The sequence below is a fragment of the Diadema setosum genome, chromosome 20, assembly GCF_964275005.1.
Source record: "Diadema setosum chromosome 20, eeDiaSeto1, whole genome shotgun sequence".
Classification (NCBI taxonomy): domain Eukaryota; kingdom Metazoa; phylum Echinodermata; class Echinoidea; order Diadematoida; family Diadematidae; genus Diadema; species Diadema setosum.
The window spans coordinates 5,664,357-5,684,833 of record NC_092704.1 but is presented as its reverse complement, the minus strand read 5'-3'; the positions used below and the strand labels follow the sequence as shown (position 1 = coordinate 5,684,833).

The window sequence follows — 20,477 nt, the reverse complement described above, 5'->3', positions numbered from 1 at the left end:
GCAAAAATGTCTGATTTTACAGTAAATATATACACACACACATCCATCTATACATACATGTACATATAAACACACACACATTCACTCATTCATACACACATACATAGATACATACACACACACACACACACGTATACTGTATATCAATACCATCTGACCTCTGTTATTTGGCCATGTCAGGACTGGCGCCCATCCAGATAAGCAATTTGGTCAGATATTGGAGAAACAATGTTCATGTACACGTTCATTTAGCTGTGGACACAATGGTAACTTCAGCTGTAGCTAGATCGTGTACACCACAACAGTGGTGGAATTTATGCTAGCCTAATGAAATTATAGCCCAATTTTTAGTGAAATTGACACATTGTTGAATTCATACACGTGTGACATGTTTCTCTTTGGAATATTGTAGGTACAGTGTGTGAGTTTCGTAGGAGTTTTACTGATGTTTCAAATCAACTGTTTCTTCTTTTTTTATTTCAAATTTGCACTTCGTGAACATGTCCTGATGATAGAGAAGTCTGGATAAAAGATCGCCAGATAATCGAGGTCGGACTATACTGTGTACCAGTACATCATTTTCAGGTCACTAGAATGAAACACAGATGTGCATTCTCTCCACATGGAATATTCCAGCCAGGTTGCCATTTAATGACCCACATAAGCCAAGTAAAAGCAATGTACATGACATTGTGGACATAGTGTCAAACTCGTGGACACATATGCTGGACGAATGTGTAAAATGTCCACTTTATACAGTATTTAGTGACCATTGGTCACATCCAGGAAGTTCAAAATTTTTTGTAGTGCCAGAATGGCACAATGTATTCACACCCAAATTTGTACACATGATACTCTAGAATTTCTTCTCTATGCTCTTTTCTGTTCGTTTACTTGTCATATAATTTGTATACAAGATCTGGAAATTCCTGATTTTTGTTTGTTTGTTTGATTTTTTTTTTTTTTTTTTGGGGGGGGGGTTGAAATGCAATTATACTCCTGTCTTACAAACCTTATACAATGTATATCTGATTAATCATTATTTTGAGGTTATTCAGCCAGGAAAACTTTGTGTTTTACATTTTCATAGCAAAGAAAAAAAATTGTCTACATTTTTTTTTTTTTTTTGGTATGCAATTAATTGAAACTATGAGGTGATGACATCATCAGCTCATTTATTTGCATATTTATCTCAACTGTTTGATAACAGTTTTGCAAATATCAGCAAAAAAAAATAGGAATTTCATAACCTCCCTAAAAAAAGAATTCTATAATTTTTATCAAATTTTCACTGTTGAGCTGATTAAATCTTTACCCTTTCTTTTCATACAAACCTTTCCCCGGTCTGAAATTCCCCTTTAAAGGGACATTCCAGATGATTTTCATAATTTCACATCATGCAGTACATAAATCGACAACTCCATGTATAGATTTGTGGAATTTATTGTGGTTCTTGAGCAGAGAAACAATACTTTGAAAAACCTTAAACAAATTACACTGAACAAGGATGATGACATAGGAGGTTCACATATTTCAAAAATGTAGCAGTGTAATTCCATTACAATACCGCTTGCTTGCGACTTCACCTGCGTATAATCTATGCATGCCTTCTTCTTTTGTTCTGCTTCCTTGAGCCCCAACTCGTGCATTCTTATGGTGTCTCTGCCATGTCATCATCCTTGTTCATTGCAATTTGTCCTAAATTTTGAAAATATTCTTATTCTTCATCCCAGTTATCACAAATTCTGAAACTCTGTCCTCAGTATAACTAATTTATAGTTGTTCAAATGTAAAAATTTGAAAATCATCCAGAGGTCTCCTTTAAGAAAGGACAGTTGTAAAACTTTCATTCGTGTGAACACAGACTGCCAAAGAAACTTTGTTCTTTGTGGAGCCATACAAGGTGAAAAGAAAGGCGTTTCATCTTTCTTTTTGTTTTAGGTAAAGCTTGTAGTGCTAAAAGCTTGGACAGTTGGCTTCTCATTTTTTTTTTTTTTTTTTCTGGCTAAATTCCACGTTCTTCCTGATAGACGGCCTGATCTGAACAAACTTGTATTGAAAACAGAATGTGAAATATTGCTACTTATCCCTCACTTATCCAAAGATGAGAACTATCTTTGCAAATTTCCTGCTTTAATATCTCGACTGCAAAAATAACAAAACAAAAATATTTTGTGCCGATATCAATGTCGAAGCCCAAATACCGGTACTCCAATCTGTGCAACAAGAAATGAGCATGGTTCTCTCGTACTGCTCTGGCTCAAGAGTTTCCACTTTTGCATTGTGGGTAAAATATAACAGTCTGGAATGTTCACACAATGAGTGATAGGAAATAGATGCATGGCTTCACTGAGAAGATCCTCCTTCACTATATCCACTCTAGGACTGGTGATGGTAGCTCACGAGACGGGACACCACTGCGGTACCTTGCACGCTCAAAGCATCACGATGCACTGAAAACTTATGAAGTTTCGCTGCTGATGACTTCTGACAGAGTCATGTGCATTCTTGCTCCTCACTTGTCCGTCTCCATAGCAACATCCTGTGGGGTTGGAAACTGCCCCCTGTCTTGGTGGTTAGATGAAGGCACTGGTCATACATGAATCCCCACGAAGCAAAATTACATCACTATGGGAAGTTACCATGGATGAGCAAAGATAAGAGTTGATGCCTTCCCTTATATAGTTACACAGGGGACATTTTGCTCATATTCCGACAGACAAAATTGATGTTTGCACTCCAGTTGGTCCATGGTGTGCGCTTCATTTCCTGAATTTCTTGAAGAGGGGATGGACATGTTTGGTGCCACGTGACTGATACTCCATGTACACCTGATCATCGGCTCCCGACAGGGAACTCATGTTGCCCACCCGACGAACCACCTGGATAAGAAAAAGGCAGAGTAAGAATGAGAAATGAATGTTTTAGGTACATTTTGGTAATGCCAAAGATGGCTATTTGCTTCCCTATCAAAAGAAAAGATCACCATCACGAACACTGACAAAAACCCAACAACAATAAACCTGAAAGCCTTGCTGATGACTTACTTCAGAAAAATCAGTCTAACATATTTACAATGCCAATGAATATGCATTTGTGACTGTACTACCAGCAAAGTGAAAGCAGTGGTATCTTATTGGTTGAACATCAAGGAATTACAGGTTTACTTTTCTTTTTTTTTTGTTTAGTCATGGGATCACCTGTGCATTATCCACATTCATCAGAATTCATCGCAACTGGGACCTACAAGGCACTTACAGGCATCACACCACTCAGAACAGTACTCACGAGTCATTTGCCATACTAGAATGACCCGAATGGAGGTGTACGAGATTCTGATTACATCACTAAGATAACATGTAATGCTAATGCGATGGGACCAGTGCCACATTCTGTCATTCCAAATTCAATTTCATAAAAGTTGGAACCAATTTCTTCTTCATCTCCAATTCTTGTGGCTGACATTCGAATCACACACGATCACTATGATCATCACAATCCCACACCATTGCCTCCATCCCCGCCCGTACCTGTGATCCTGTCTTCCCATCTCCCGGCAACCGCTCCTCCTCCGCATCCGCATCACTGGCAGCCAGCACCTGCTGGAGGAGCTGCTGCTGCTCCTGCCTAGTGGAATACTTCAGGTTCTCCTGGAATCAGAATTCAGTCAAGATGTTGCTGTTATCTACATGCCCAACATACATTATAGCAATGTCACACCCATTTGCACTATAAACAACATTCAAATATTAGCCTGTTGTTTGGAACATGTCACGTTACAATTTGAAGCATAAAAAGAGGAGTGATCCTACATCAAGATATTATGTCACATCTAAATTAATGAGTAATAACAGATTGAGAGTCATAAAAGGTAAACTGATCATTGATGTGATGATTGCAAAAGCTGTGGTGTATGGTGTGAAGTATCTTTCAACTGGTAGAGGTACCAGTATGTATCATATAAATATCCACGACTATCAGGTAAATTACACTATTCTGGCTACACAGCTATGAAACTCTTGTCATTATCAGGACCACAGTCAAATCTTAGCTACTATATGAAGACAAAGCAGAACATTTGAAGTATTCATAGATTATAAAAGAAGAATACCGTAGATAAAAATGTCAACATTTTCACAAGGTACAACTTCAAAGACCTCAACAAAATATTGAAAGTCTAAAGCACTTTCTATAACTGAACAAAACTTAACAACTGAAAATTTTGAAAGATAATGGAAGATCATCAAAGACTACATAAATTTGACATTCCAGTGATGATAATCAAGAGTAGAATTGATGAGGTCATTAGGATGGGTCATTTGGTCACCTGGTCCATGCCAGCCAGCTTGGTGATGGTCTTGAAGCTGTAGCCCTGGTTGACCAAGAAGCGTTGTCTCTTGAGGGAGTAGAACATCTCCTGGGTGTCCTGCGACACCAGGGTGTAGAAGAAGGCATTGTATTCCTCCGCTGCCGCACCTGTCATTGAGAATACAGTGCACTCCTGTTATAGCAAACATGGTTATAACGAAATTCCGGTTACAACAAAGTAAAATTTCAGGCCACAACATTTCCCGCTCTATATTTCTTAATTGTTTATTTGTTCGGTTATGATGAAATTTTGATATAACAAAAGGAAACTGCCAGTCCCCAGGACTTCATTATAACGAGAGTCCAAAGTACAATGATGAGTAGCAATCATATAAAAGGCAAAACATAATTCTCAGAAGGGCTCAAAATGCATCTTCCACCATTTGGCATTGCTTGTGATACGTCAAAACAGTCTACCAAGAAACTTGTCCGGTTGATGCAATTTTCCAGGATGAGTTGTTTTTGGGGTATTTTGAGATTTAAAATCTAAGATAATAAAAGTTGGGGTACCTGGCCTTTATTTCTCAAGAACCCTCCCTATTCAAATGTGGGTGGGTGGAAAGTTATGCAATGATTGATCGTGCCTCAGCAATTGCATTCCACAACAAGCTGCATGTGATTCACTATAGTGTGGAAGATTGACATCTACTGCTACGCCACAGATTTGTCGATCATTTATTATAAAACATTATGTAGCAACAACGGTTGCACAAGATTCCTGCAGAATCTGCAAGACTTAACAAATCTGCAGTCAGTAGTGAATGGTAAGACAGACACATAAGTACAGAGCTAATCTGTTCACTTCTGCTGTTGAGAGCGCAAGTGTCAACGCAGACAGATGAATGTCACAACTGAAGTGGCTTTTGACACAAACCTTTCTTCGCCCGGAGGATGCGGCCCAGACGTTGGGCCTCCTGTCTGCGGGATCCACCGTGGGAAGAGATCTGGATCAAGACGTTGGCCTCGGGGAGATCAAAGGAGTTGTCACCAACCTGCACAGAATTTGAGAGAGATTGGCAGTTTAAGAGAATACATAGCAGAGAAGGTGATGAACTGATGACATGCATGAGCAAACAACCAGATACTTTCAACAGATTGTGCTGTGTGAAAAAGATAGAACTATTGTCAAGCTAAAAGGAAGCATGCCATAAAAGCACAATATAGCCACAGATGATTATATAAGGCACTGCACACAATACTGTAAAAGCAAAAACATCCGCGGCATAAGACTTTCACAAATTGGAGCTGCCAGCCCTTTTCGCTATATGAAACTTTCGTGAATAGCCAATGGCATTCAATGCATTGTATTAAAAGAAATCTTTTACGTGTATTTCACTTATTGTCAGTTTTTGCTCTTCGTGAAATTCATGAAAGTTTTGTGCATGCAGAAATTTCTTGTTTCACAGTTTACTGGAGGACTCTGTATTATCTATCCCATGACAACATCCTACTAGAGTAAAATATACACGCCATCTGGTACAGAGGCATACCTTGGATATGAAGATGGTGTTGACTGCTGGGTTGTGTTGAAAATTCTGCAAAATCTGCATCCTTTCTCCTTGGCTTGTCGGTCCGTAGATGTACGGCCTGAGGTTGAGGAGACACAGGAAGAATTTAATTTTTGAGATGCACATGACAAAGTACATTTACAAAGTTGTGATGAGAGATGTGCCATAGTTTGTGTAAATTTATTTTTCTGGAATGTTACATGCAATTGATGGTTCCTTGAAACAGAACTTCATTTATGTAGGAAACTCTAATCTTCAATGTGTATTGTACATTGAAATTAACTATTCCCATGAACTTTACAGGTCAACTGATTTCGGTACTTCAAAAAATTATGCACAGTTTTTTTAGGGTAAAGTCTTTGATGCTACATATTGTTGCTTTGTGCACACAATATATTATGATTCTTGTAATCATTTTGTTTGGCTTTGTTCAATAATTAAAAAAAAATGAAAAACAAGAGTGTAAAGGTCAGTGAATTGGGGTTAAAAAATATCTCCTTAGACATACATGAAGGACAGTAAATCAAATTCTGAGCTGATTACAGCAGAATGGCACAATGACAGTTGACTCACTTGCCCATGGCCACTGCATAGTGTTTGAGGGCAAACACGTTGTCAGAGAAGACGATGACCTTGTCGTTGCGCTGCTCGTGGAACCTGACCAGGAACTGGCAGGCGCGGAATTTGTTCGGGTTCATGACGTACAGCAGCTGTGGGAACGGCAAAGGCAAGAAATAATCATCAATACTTCCTCTAGAATCAATTGTATCAAACAAATCAATCAGTGCTATCCTACCAGATCATAAAGTCTTGAAGATTTTTTTTTTTTTTAACGTTTGAAATGGGTGCATTTCATGGAATGACATTTGGCACAGAGTTACATGTGATTCTAAAGGCATATAGGACAATTACCAATTACAACTTCAACATACCTGCATGTGATGACATACTTTGACTGAATATCACAAATACAGAGTTTTTGTTATAACACTGTTCAGACAATGCGACAATTACAGCGGATGTTACTCTGTGTATATCCATACAGAATTCATCAGAGCATTTTGCTAAGATTATATAAATCTTATCACTCTCATTTTCAAGCGGGATAGTCTTGCTGGCTTGCAGTCATCCTAAGAAATCACACTTCGAGATTCGACTCGACACTCTCAGGAGGGAAAATTCACTTGTTTGTTCTTGACTTGTCTGTCTATCATTACACTAATCTGTTCAGCAATTCATCTTTTCACCTGTTAGTACATGTCCAATCACTCTGTCCATCAACTACACCATCCAACCATTCAATCTCCAGTCATGTATTTGGTCATTTAAAATATTACTAGTAATTCGTTCAAGCACTTCCAAAGTCAAACACCCACAAGCTCATGCCACCAACCACTAGGCCATGTCAACAGCTATCACTAGACCATGTTCACTACCACAAGGCCACATCCACTACCACAAGGCCACGTCCACTACCACTACGCCATGTCCACTCCCACTAGGCCTTGTCCACCACTACTAGGTCATGTCCACACCACTACAAGTCAACCATCACTAGGCCATGTCCACCATCACTAGGCCATGTCCACCACCACCAGGCCATGTTTGCCACCACTACACCATGCCCACCACCACACCAACCTCCAACCACTGTCTAAGGAACAAGGTTCACCTACCAGTCTCTTCCTGCTCCGGATGGCCAGGTACTCCCGGTAGAACTCCGGCACCATGGGGCACCAAACCTCGGCGCACTGCACCCTGGCAATGAATCCGCGGTTCTGCAGCTCCATCCAGTTTGCCTCGTAGAGCTTGGGGCCGATCAGGAAATTGAGGTCGGCGATCTTGTCATCCTCCCGGACCAGGGTGGCCGTCAGTCCCAGCTTGCAGTGGGCCTGGACCTGTGTTAGGACCCGCCGGAACTGCTTGGCTGGGATGGTGTGCACCTCTGGTTGAATGGATTACAGAGAAAAAGAAGTTGGCATCATCTTGAACTATAGAAAAGACTGCTTCATGAAGGTTATCTGGAGGGATTAAAGACCTTGTAGTGTGGGGATTCATGGAATGGCATGGCTGGCCCAGTTTGGATATAGTTGAAAACCCCCATAATAAATTGTGTACAGCTTTACCACTGATCTCTATGCAAGTGCACACACAGCCGCAGAATCTTGACTGGAGTCAACCATTACGTTATGTTCTGATGCATGTATTCACTGACTAGTGCTATCCATGGTTTCTGTATGTACCCTTGTGAGCAGTGAATGAATTGGACCAGCCATGAATCCCCATGCTACTGGGTCTTTAATAGTTTGGGTTTCCTCTTTCTTTTTTTTTTTTTCAGATGACACACATGTTCACAGAAAAAAGGCAAGAAACTTGATACAACTGTGGGTATGAATCACCATTAAATGGGGAAACCATTTTTTAAATTCATTTTTGTTTTTTATTTACGTGCCTTCTACTCACTAACACAGATCATTGAATTACCAGTGAAAAGAATAAGAAAGCTTCAATGTAACAAGATAAGCCATGACAGAAAAATTACACTTTTCATTTTCATAAAAAGATATGAGAAAGCCAAAGAATGAAATATCTCTTCACCATCTAGGATCATGAGACCCCACTCTTGGGACTGCATCCACTGCATAACCTGGTCTGCCTCCCACGACCTCTTGGTGGTGTGGGCCACCATGGAGTATGTGCTGATGCAGATGTTGCAACCTGGTGTGACAATTAATAAACAGGAAAGTAGTGTGAAATGCATTTATTGACAAAGGTCTGCAGAAAGATCCACTTTGAAGCGAATAAAGTAATGAATAATATGTTACTGAAGGTAATTAATTAGAAAAGAATAAGCAAACACTTAAAGTTAACAACTTTGAAATATATACATCATAGATGATAAAACTGATGATTACAAAGACACTGCTACTAGTAATAATAACAATAATTAAGTGATAAGATAATAACTAAAATGTTGAGACAAATCTTCATTATCACCAACATTATGATGACAATAAAGGAATTATAAGCTTAACTTGCCAAGCTTCTTAATTATCATTCAGTAACCATCTAAAACTGACCTTGTAAAGTTAGCAAGCCTACTCAGGTGAGATACATGCCTCAGTCCAATAGGAAAGCCAAGGTAACTGCATTCATACTTGCACAGATGAGTTATTGTTTTTGAATCGTGTTGCAAAAATCCCTTTTCAAAAACCATGAATATCAGGAGTGCATCTGTGCCAATCAGCGACAAAAGCACTCCAACATACATGCATATTGCCGAACAAAGCACAGTTAGGTTTCATGCATACAGGCTTTTATATTGTGTCTCATGAGGACAGTCAGATGATCAGCAATAAATGACACCCACCCTTGGGTTTGTCCTTGGCATCCGACGTGAAGCGACAGATCATGGAGTCGTCCATGGTGGACCACATCCGGAACTGGGACCTCCACTGCTCCACTGCCACGCCCGAGGTGCAGAGCACGATGCACCGTTTCCTGACGGTGCAGGCTGCAGTCACGCCCACCAGGGTTTTACCAGCACCTGGGGGGTTAGGGATGTGGGGGGAGAGGATGGAGAGGTAACATTTTTGGAGATGGGGTTGGTGTGTGGGAACAGCAGCTATTAGTGAGTGTTTGCTTGACTTACATGACATCATGTGGTTTGTATTTTGAGGAATGCTTGTGAAATATTGATCCATCTTTTCTCATTTGAAGGAAACTTGCAAAATAGGGAAATAGTACCATAGAATTACATGTACATTGCACTACTCAAATGCAAAATGTTTAGACCATTTCTTTTTTTCCAGTTAACCACATCAATGCCGCCATTTACCATACCTATGAAGAAGTTTGTGACCAAGTCTGTTGCCAATACTGTCACCTGTTTATCTAAAATAATTTGTCATCACAAAACAACACTGCTATATTCTCACTATAACACGACAATTTCAATACTCCAATTTCCATATTCTTAACAGGACACTATGATTTTCATCACAAACAACACTGCTAGGAGTGATGTAAGGACTTACCACAGGGCAAGACAATGACCCCTGACCTTGCCCGTCCGTTGCCAAACATCTTCCGCAGGCTCTTCTCCTGGTAGGGTCGAAGAACTGTTGTGGGCTTCAGATCAATGCTGCAAGATGTGGGAGTTGGAGGGGAAGGAAAGTAAACTCAATTAAAACATAGCAATAGGAGAGTTATCCACATAATCATGTAACAATCTGCCACTCGATGTAAAAAAATTGAACCAGTATAATCGATATTATAATAGAATTGTTAGTAATAATAGAATTATAATAAAAATGTTTCCACACTAAACCGTCAACAGTGATAGTTTAATGAGAAAAATAGTGATATCTCCTCACATTTTAGGATTTATTGCAAAAATTTTATATGGTAGGATGTTTTGTGATACAACTGACCTACACATATGCATCAAATGTGATATCCTGAACATTTTTTAAATCACTGCTCCCAAAGGCAAACACGACCTTTGAGTCATCTCCGAGTCTGCTATAAACTGCATTGAACAATTTTGCTTTTACATGATTATAATGTAGCAATAAGAACACTCACATCTTATTCCACTATACAGGCTGTGCACATTGAATGCAAGTAAAGACTTGCCATTGTTCACTTGCTGGTTATCTGCGTGCTTACACAAATGCACAAATTGAATGGAAAAGAAGAAAACAAACATAACTAGATGTAAATCTAATAATTTGTTGAAGTCTTACCTGAGATCTGGATTCCTCGTGTCATTCCGGAAGTCATATTCAGCTAGCAGGGGGTACTCTAGCTCAATGCACCTAATCACCACACATGTAAAAATGATACATAACAAATTTGATTGTCATGTTTTATATTTGAATATTTTCACTGATAAGTCAAATTAAATTTTCATGTTTCATGTTTGACTACTTTCACTGATATATTAACAAACAATTTGAATCTTAACAAAGACATTTAAAGATTGAATGAAATGGAGTGATAAATAGATTGGTACGATAAAACCTTTCGCCAAGTCAAAGACAATTTTTTAGTATCGACTTTAAAACACAAATGATATCTGGACTTGTAACCCCCTCATCTATACTTCATGGCCAAAAACATACATCAAGTTGCCAGTTAGTCTTCAGAATAAAATCTTTCAGTAGTCTAATCTAGTACTGTCAAAAAAGAAAGGGGGATGGTTTGTAATGTCTGCTGGAATCACGGTTATGAGAATTCACTCACCTCTTCTGCAGGTTTTCAATCTCGTCCTGAACGACTTCGAAAGAGACGGCAGTCAGGTCCTCCCCTTCATCTTCTTCTTTGTCGATCTTCTCGTAGAAGTCGAAGATGTCGGTGGGGATTTTTTCCCCATCTGCCTCCCCTCCAGGTGCGGCATCCGCGTCCTGTGATTGGGATGTCCCAGCTCCATTGGTGTGCCCCTGAGAGTTTGGGGCATTCAACTTGAGGAAAAGGGGAATTAATGAGATTGGTGGGATAAGTTAGTATAATGGTTACATGTCTCATATCATGGGCTCCTCTTTCACTGAGATTATCTGTGTAGCAACAATACTGCAACATTACATTACCATCCATCAACATTTCCTAGGGAACACAACTGACTAACGAATGACAACTTGTAACTGATCAGATGACTCAATTTCAAAGACATACAAAAATTGTAGTCACTGAGACAATGACTACTTTCAGTTATTAATACAAAGAGTAAGCACTTAACTGGCATGCTTGTGGAACTTGTGTATGAAAAATGTAACACTAAAAGTTAATGGATTAAATTCAGAAATGGAGCATGCATACCTGTACAGAAGACATTAATCACATAGAGACAGTGTACAAAGAAAAATAGGCGGTTTTACTGTACAGGGAAAGCATCTATGAAAGGCTGGTAGATCTAGTAAAAAAACTTCAATTCCATCAATGACTTCAACAAGCCTGATCAAGGTAGAGAGTTAGGTGATGGATGTTTTGAGTTATGAGTAGAAGAAGACTTAATTCTGGAAAACAGGACACATGTTTTAAAAGGTTTGCTGAAGAAGGAAACCATTTAAACATCTCTTGCACCTGTGCTGCAAAGGCAAGGGCACAGATTTGGCATAGTTATGAAGAGTGATAAATGAAGTCTACCTTGAGCACAGACGAGCCTCCCGCTGCCCTCTGGGATACCAGCAAGCCTTCTTCTGTCTCTTCCTCGTTCACGTCTGACCTCAGGCGACACTGCTGTATCACTGGGTCCTTCAACAGTCTCTGCAACACATCCTACCATTGGACGAATGGCATGAATTTAATTTACATACTGAGGGTGACACATGTCGGCCGTATCATTTTCCTTGACAGCTATAATCATCAGTCTTCTTGGCTAGAATGTTTTACAGTATTTTGTTTGTATTTCATATGTAGTCCCTCTGCATTTATTTCCAAGAATCTAGTCATATCATCAATATTTATGCATCCCTGGATCTGCAAACCATGAAGTAACCATTTTCACTTTTTTTTCCTACTTTCCTATCCATAATCCAACCCTTTATCACATACCAGTAAAGTTTACTGTATTAGTATATTACTTTATGTGTAGCTCATAAAATGTCATAAACTTTTTTTTCTGTGTATTTAGCCTTACTCTCTTCTCTTGACCAGATGATGAGGTGTCACTTCACACAGATAAGAGTGACGATACAGACAATACATTAATGACCAAATGAGGGCGCACTTACAGGAAATGGACTTTCCACAAAGTATCTGTTGTGTTTCAGAACCAGTTTCACTTTGCCGTAACTCAGTGTGCAGAGCTGGAATAATGACAAACAGGGAGCATGTCAATCATCAAATAAAACAATACTTGAAGTGGCAAATTCATCAATATTTGATCATCTTTTAAAGTTCATACTTTGACATCATGAACACATGGACATCTAAAACCATCATATGATTTTTGAAACGTATATTTAATAGGGTTATATGTGCAGGAGATCTACACACTCCTTTCTTAATTCATTGATCACCAGAAAAATATACGTGTGACACAGTTCAGTTTCTGATGCATGTAAGGCAGCAAAATTGGAATTCATGGAAATTACAGTGAGAGCAGAAAAGGGTATGGTTAGCAGTTTTGAACAGGGTCACACCTGTCGAGATGTTTTTCTTATTACAAAGTGTATGCTATTAACTGATTTCTGTAAAGCCTCATGGGAGTGAAATGAGGCGTCATCTATGATTAAAGGTCCAGTTTACCTTTGGGAGCAGTGATTTCAAAAATGTTCAAGATGTCACATTTGATGCATACGTGTAGGTCTGTTGTATCATTAAACATCCTACCATATGAAATATTTGCAATAAAACCTAAAATATAAGGAAATATCAGGGTTTTTCTCAATAAACCGTAACTGTATACGGTTTAGTCTGGAAACATTTTTATTATAACTATTGTTCACATTTCGTGTATTTAACAACACTTCACATCGATTATACGGATTCAAATTTTGACAGTGGTTGTTTCTATCCCTAACTCACATTTTAGAACTATTTTAAAGCACTAATGCTTTCATCTGCAAATGGTAAATTATGCCTTTAAAAATCCTCAACATATGTTGTCTTTGTAAGATATTTCGCCGCTCCATCCTGTCTGGGGCATTCGTCTTAATCCTGCACAACTCTGCAGTCTCTACATTCTGTTCTCTTTCTCTGTTTCTAGTTCTTTCTGTTTTGCAGAGAAACATTCCATGCATACTCCTCCCCTCCCCCCATCTTGAATTCTGAAACCTTCACAATACAGGGCTCTGCCAACCATGACCACTGCAGCTCAGCAATCACAGTCACAAACATTAAATCATATTTTGGCTGAAAATAGGAAAGTTGTTGTATATAATCTTGCTCAATGATGTTATTGAAAAAAAACCCACTCCTTTTCATAATTTTCTAGATTTTATATGAAGACAAAGTACAGTCAAACCTGTATATAGCGGTCACCCAAGGGAGACGAAAAAGTGGCCATTGTAGACAGGTGGCCGCTATAGACAGGGTCTTTAACATGGCTTTTCTCTTGGGGGGGGGGGGGGATTGTGTTTAGTGGTTGCATACAGCAGGTGGTTGCTATAGACGGTGGTTGCAATAGAAGGTTTGACTGTATACTTAAATCACGGAAACATACTAGAAGGTTGCCCTGCATACACTTTAAATGCATTGTTTCCTCTTCGTCGCCCCTCATCAAGTCGCAATCCTATTTCAGTCTCTCATACCTTGATGAATTCCACAATGCCATCTGGGATGGAAGTCTTGCTGAGTCTCCTCAGGTATTCAATAATGTCACTGGTCTGGAGACCCACAGACACGGCAGCATAGAGTGAATATGCTGTTAATCTGTCAATCAAAAACAAAGTCTCAATTTAGCTCAACACAAAATCACTAAAGAGGCAAAAGCTTCCCTTCATATGAATTGCTCTGATTTCTTGTCTCTGTGGTCCATACACAAAACACCCTACATCTGCAAAGACGATTAATATTCTTCATGTGCTGTCAATACAGACCTCCATTTCCACCTAACCTTGTACTTGAAGAGCTCTCAAGACAGCTCACTTAAACATTTAAGAAATGTGAGAAAGAGGCAAAATGAAGTATGTATTGAGATTCTTTTAAGTGCAACCATATGAAATGCAAATCTCAACCCGTTGAAGACTGGTCCCGAGTATACTTGGGCTGGTGTCTATGGGAGATACACGTTGTAGTAAAATCAGCCTGTCTTCAAAATAATAATAATGATAAAAAAAATCTTACTTAGATAAGCATAGACTTCAAATGAAGTCTAAACTGCTGGCATGGTGCACAAGGCATTCCATGATCTTTTGAATGAGGAATTCTGTCAGTAATCATGGCATTTCGACTGAGGGCATACAAATTTTGTGTACAACTAACTTGTATTCGTGGATGTTTTCCGGTCGGCACACAGGTTCTGAGATGGCGATGAGGAAGTCATGGGCGTGCTTGTAGACTGGGGAGAAGGACTCTAGGAAGATGTGTCCATCTGGGGCCTGGTTTAAGAAGAGAATATGCCCATCATCAATAGCAGTATGTTGGACTAAGCCGAGCTTTAGCTCTCCGAACTACCTCCTTTACATTGAGAATTTTCAACGCTCTGTTGAGGCTTTTCAAACTCTGGGTATTGGGACATTAATGTCAAATTATTTCAGGTACAGAAAACAAAAGCTCCTGAAACAATATTGGGAATCCCATTCATTTAAGAGCAATTGTCCCAGGTGCCAACTTTACCATGGACACTACAGGACCAATAAAGAAATTATAAATTTCATGCATAACAAAAGACTGTAATATGAATTATAAAATCATTCAAACTTCTTATGACATCACAATGATGTTTGTTGTTAAAGGTCATATCATCCCTGCACTATTTCTGGATTAAAATTACTTGCTCTCTTACATATAACTGTAAAATAAGAAAGCTTCCATTAAAGGGATGGTATAACATTGGGGGAAATGAGGATTGAGCTTCTAACTTTTTGTGAGATACCAAGAAATCACTCATGAAATGTTAAGAACATACCATTCTAAGAGGAATTCAAAGTTTATTTGATGAAGATCAGTTTTGACATGGCTGACATATCCAAAAACAAAGTAAAACAAAGTGATCCTAATAAAAGGTGCATCCCATCTTTTATGATTATCGCTTTGTTTTGGATATCTCAGCCATTCGAAAACCAATTTTCATCAAATAAATGTTGAATTCCTCTTGGAATTACATGCTCTTTCATATTTCATAACAGGTTTCTCATTATCTCACCAAATCAGCAAGAAACCTAAAACATCAACTGAAATTAAGCATTCCACCCGCTGTGACTCTTAGAGAGAGAGAGAGAGCCTACCAGCCAAAGGGGTCTTGAACTATGGTCCTTCTTGAGTTGCATCTGACTGCGGTAGTCCTTGGCCCCAAACTCGTCCTCATCTTTATCCTCCTTCTCCTCCTCCACCTGCCGACTGGCATTTTTGGGCAGATATGAACCTAGTGCAAGAGAACAGAAGGCACAGTGAGATGACTGTGTGTTTGTTTTTGTTTTTGTTTTTTTGTTTTTATCCTTTAATTGTATTAAATGTAACCCTTTGTGCGCTTTTGAGTACACACTGGCACAGAAACCCCATAGCATTGCACACACTGTCCAAAGTCCTTGGCAAAGAAAAGGTTAATATATCTTATCCTAACTCAATCTCTGCAATTACAGGTGACTCCCTACCTCCTTGTCTAAAATATGCAAACAAACTTAAGTCACAATTGTCTTCAGTCTTGATGAAACATGTGTAAACATACATGCATAATCAGATCACTTCATCACTGAACATCTATGAAATTTCAGAGAAATTTGAATTCTTTACAGTATCAATAACTGGTATAACAACATCTCATACCTGGTACACAGGATCATGTTTGCCCTTTAGTATAATCATCTTGAATATTCATTTTAAATGATTCAAAATACACTGTAATGCTTCAATCAAGTAATCCATTCAAAATCTGCGTGAATAAATGACTAGAATCTAGATATTTCACTTAAAAATACAAATAGTCTACACCATGCAGACCCTACTTACCATCTGCTCCCTGAGAATCCTCATTTTCCAGATCTGGAGACTCCACTCGGAATTTCTTTGACTTCTTGGAATCTGGAGATGGAATAAAAGGAATGATAAACATCTGGCTTTTAATAACACCATTATTCATCTGTGAGCTGAAGCTACATTTACCAATTATATTTTGCCAACAATCTGTCCTTATTTTCATTAACCATAATTTCTGATGTACAATAAACAAATTATGAGTCCTTTCATTCATATACATTGTATTGTTTCTGGCATATGATATGGCTCACTGGATGATCACATATATATTAACATATATTTGTATTAATGATCAAACTAGAAACCAAGATGCTTTTGTGTAATTTAGTGAGGTCGAATTTTGGCATGGGATGTCAACAAACTTGGGTGCAGGCTTTCTTAAGGCTTAAAAACCTTACTTGAGATTCAGGCAGTAACGATTCATACTTTGTCTTTCTAGCGTTACATCTATGAGTTTACATTATCATTATCATTATAATTATCAAATCATCATCATTTATTTGGCATTTGTAAGACAATACAACTGCATGAACAAACAGCAGACAAACAAACAACACAACTACAAGTGTAATACAAGGCCCAAAGGGTTCAACTTTACAGGATGTCAGGCTTTCCCTGGTGCGCTTTCCTAAGTTGCCAGGTTGGAAAAAAACAAACAAACAAGCAATCAAAATCACTATGGCCCTTGGGCCTCTTCAACTAACTTAAGGAAGCACATCAGGAATAGCTAAACATGGAACTCATGCTGGCTTGGGAATAGCTTGTTGGAATGTTAGTTGTAGGTAGGGCCCTTCAGTCTCTATACTTATTTGGCACATACTTGATCATGTTGATTATCAAGCAAAACAAGTTCTGGGTTAGGTTTATAGAGTTAAGGTTAGGGGTGTATATTATATACTTGTATTCACTGTTAAATTGGCTATTAAATTAGTTGAGGGACATTGGGGAGTCCTTCCAAGAATAAAAGCTTGAAGACCAATGAAAAAAACAGAAGAAAGGGAGGACGAAAGATGCTTTATAAATTATAGGCCCCACCACTGCGCGTCCGTACTATAATAGTAAACTACGGCGGCTTGCATGTTTCTACTTGTGAATTCAGCCCCACCGTGTGGCATTCATCGGTACATAAGCATGGCCGTGGGGCTTTCTTCCACAGTATTTTTATAATACTCATGAATGCGGCGCCCTACCCAGGCGCGGTGGAGCACCCCAATTATCTCGCAGAAATCCATCGGCAGCCGAGCCTCATTTGCATAAAGTAAACAACATGTACTCGCGTAGTTGAAAAAAAGTAAACAACTTCTCAAGCTAATAGCAATTTCAGGAAACCTATTTTCGGATTAAAATTGAGTTAGTTTGAATTTGAAAACATGTCCAAATATGCACATATAACATATCAAAGGATTTGACAATGATAAAATGTGAAATTTTAGCGAAAACCTGGCGAGCAAAATTACCAAAAATATGCCTCGAAAATCATCCTAAAATTCACGAAGTGTGATTGCGGAACAAAAGCGCCATTCAAACAAAGTACACCGAAATTTATTTATCTGCTTGCATTTTAAATTTCATACCATAATATTCCCGGCCATGGTTGTGTCGGAAAAAAACAGAAGGTGATGTCAAAAATGACACGAACGCAAAGCGTACAGGTCGGTCCCATGTATAATTAATCGCGTCACTGTGGCGTTGCATGTCACAGCACACACAACGCATTGCTGCATGCAGCGTGCGCGGCAGCAGCTCAGCAATCACCGCCGTGCGACACTCAGCAAAATTGACTGCGTCACATGCAAACCAACAATGAGCACGAAATCCTGAATCTCACGTACCACGCATGCCCAATATTACGGGAAAAGAAATGACGTCATTTTCAATTGTTTCGCCGACTACAATTTTCTATTCCAAACCCTGTAGAAACAAGTTGATTTCTCAAAAAGTACAGGTGGTACAAAGCGAAAACTTTCACCATATATGGATTGAGGCCTAATGAACTTATGTTGCCAGTTTCGGACACATTGGAGCCCGGCCATAGTCCAGTCGGAAAAAAACAGAGAGCATGTTTTGCGAGAGGTGATTTTCAAAACGCTTTAATATCTCAAGTTCTAGTGCAGCAAATTTCATAATTTTTTCATCAAAAGGAAGGTTTTTAAAAACTTAGATAGTGTGGGAAGTTTAAGTTTACTAGCGGCACGCATAGCGGCACAAGGAGAAGGTAAAGATTTGACTTTTTCATGCACACAGTTTCGGGCAGCCGTGGATGCCCGTTGGAAATTCAAATAGAACGGGGCGATAATGAGATGCAAATTGGGGTGCTCCACCGCGCCTGTACCAATCGGCATTTACTTGAGATTGATACAGCGCCGGGGGAGACGATTTCCACAGCACGAGTAAAATTTATGCCGTCTTTTCTACCCCATAGAATATAATGGTATCGCTAACCCAGGCAGCGCGGGGTGCTGTAACTCAGTGTTGGGGTCGCCGGGTGCATGGTGGGGCGGTTACCCCATCACCTGCCAATGACGCACTGCACTTGGACTGTCTTGGTTTTGGACTTTTGCACTATGAACAGATTCTGGCTAAAACTGGGCTAGCGCTATAAGTTGAGTAGAGTCTATGTAGAGTAACTGCGTCAGTAAGCGGCCGTGCAGCCGTTCGCGGCAGGTACAGCATACACGGTAATATACAGCTAAACACGGCATTGCAATGTCACATGCACACTACGCATATACTAACACACTAGCAATCAACAAAAACCAACCGATAAAATGGGCACGATCTCTGACGAAAGTGAAATTTTCTCACGTAAATGACAACATATCGCATCCAAAATGAAATTTTCGGTACTTCTTAACATAACAGTTAAGAAACAATGGTCCAAGAAACTGGATTTTTTGTCGTTTTCTCGATGTTTATGGATTTTGAAAACATATCCTCACGTAAAATAGAACTTTCGCGAGCCGATGTGGCCCGCCATTTTTTTCGGAAAGTGGCTGTTACCATCGAAAAAATGAGAAAAACGCGAGAAAGACATCAATAACACCGCCAGAATTGCGATCTTGTTTGTGGCCAATGCATGTGCGCACGCTATTTTCACGTGCTTTCGCAATGGGAATTGGCGCTTACGCAATATTCGCGAGACATGTGAAGGCGTTCAGCTACAGATCGCGGAGCACGCGCGTATTGCATAGGGATTGTACATCGTGCCGCAAGCAGAAATACTACGTCGCATATCGCCCTTATCGGCGAAAATTGTGCCGGGTTTTGCCCTGGTAAATCATGAAAACTGCGTTGGTCAATGGTAAATTTCTTTCATGAAAACAATTGCGTTAATGAATAATCTTGTCTTTGATATATGAAATGGTTGAAAATAATTTGCCTGATTTGTTTACAAATTGGAAAAACCCTTAACAATGCTTAAACTGCCGCAAACGGGATTTTACTCTATAGAGTCTATGGGTATGGCCGATTCACTGTACACACCAGACGTCCAGACTCGAGTCTTTCTACAGGCACATTACACAGCCCAGCCGCTGTCTGTGGCTATCACTTTCAGTATATTACAGCCACCGTGGCGAGGCGATGATGACAAAGTTATAAATTTACAGTATCTACCACCACAGGCACAACTACCACAAGCACAGACAGGCCCGGTGACGTGCCACACAGCATCACAACATTCATTCACCATGCCATGGCCCATAATGGACCATGACCATGATGATGACCATGTTCACATAATTTAAATAAATTACCTCCGTCTGTACGGTCTCTTTTGTACTTGCCCATCTCTCGGCTTTATGACAAGATTTTCCAGGATAGATTCTACTCGAGTTCTTTCGTGAGTTCCAGCATCGTCGAGCAAAGGAGGTAGGAGAGAGTTAGGGCTCGTTTGGCTTTGATTATAGTTTCAATCTTCACATTCGGGCCGCACAATACCGGTACGTACATGAAATGAAC

General features: G+C 39.4%; 1 protein-coding gene across 1 annotated transcript; it reads right to left on the bottom strand.

The window, feature by feature from the left end:
• Nucleotides 1-624: 624 nt before the first annotated feature.
• On the bottom strand, nucleotides 625-20,357 carry LOC140243253 (general transcription and DNA repair factor IIH helicase/translocase subunit XPB-like). Its single transcript, XM_072322922.1, has 19 exons — nucleotides 20,273-20,357; nucleotides 16,491-16,562; nucleotides 15,770-15,906; nucleotides 14,805-14,920; nucleotides 14,132-14,252; nucleotides 12,611-12,685; nucleotides 12,024-12,155; nucleotides 11,124-11,341; nucleotides 10,625-10,696; nucleotides 9,914-10,020; nucleotides 9,247-9,423; nucleotides 8,475-8,594; nucleotides 7,553-7,821; nucleotides 6,450-6,586; nucleotides 5,859-5,955; nucleotides 5,243-5,360; nucleotides 4,328-4,476; nucleotides 3,531-3,650; nucleotides 625-2,882 (listed from the first exon to the last, which is right to left on the bottom strand). The coding sequence occupies exons 1-19, from the start codon at nucleotides 20,304-20,306 to the stop codon at nucleotides 2,763-2,765; spliced, it is 2,391 nt and encodes a 796-aa protein (XP_072179023.1). The 5' UTR covers nucleotides 20,307-20,357; the 3' UTR covers nucleotides 625-2,762.
• Between the last annotated feature and the right edge of the window lie 120 nt (nucleotides 20,358-20,477).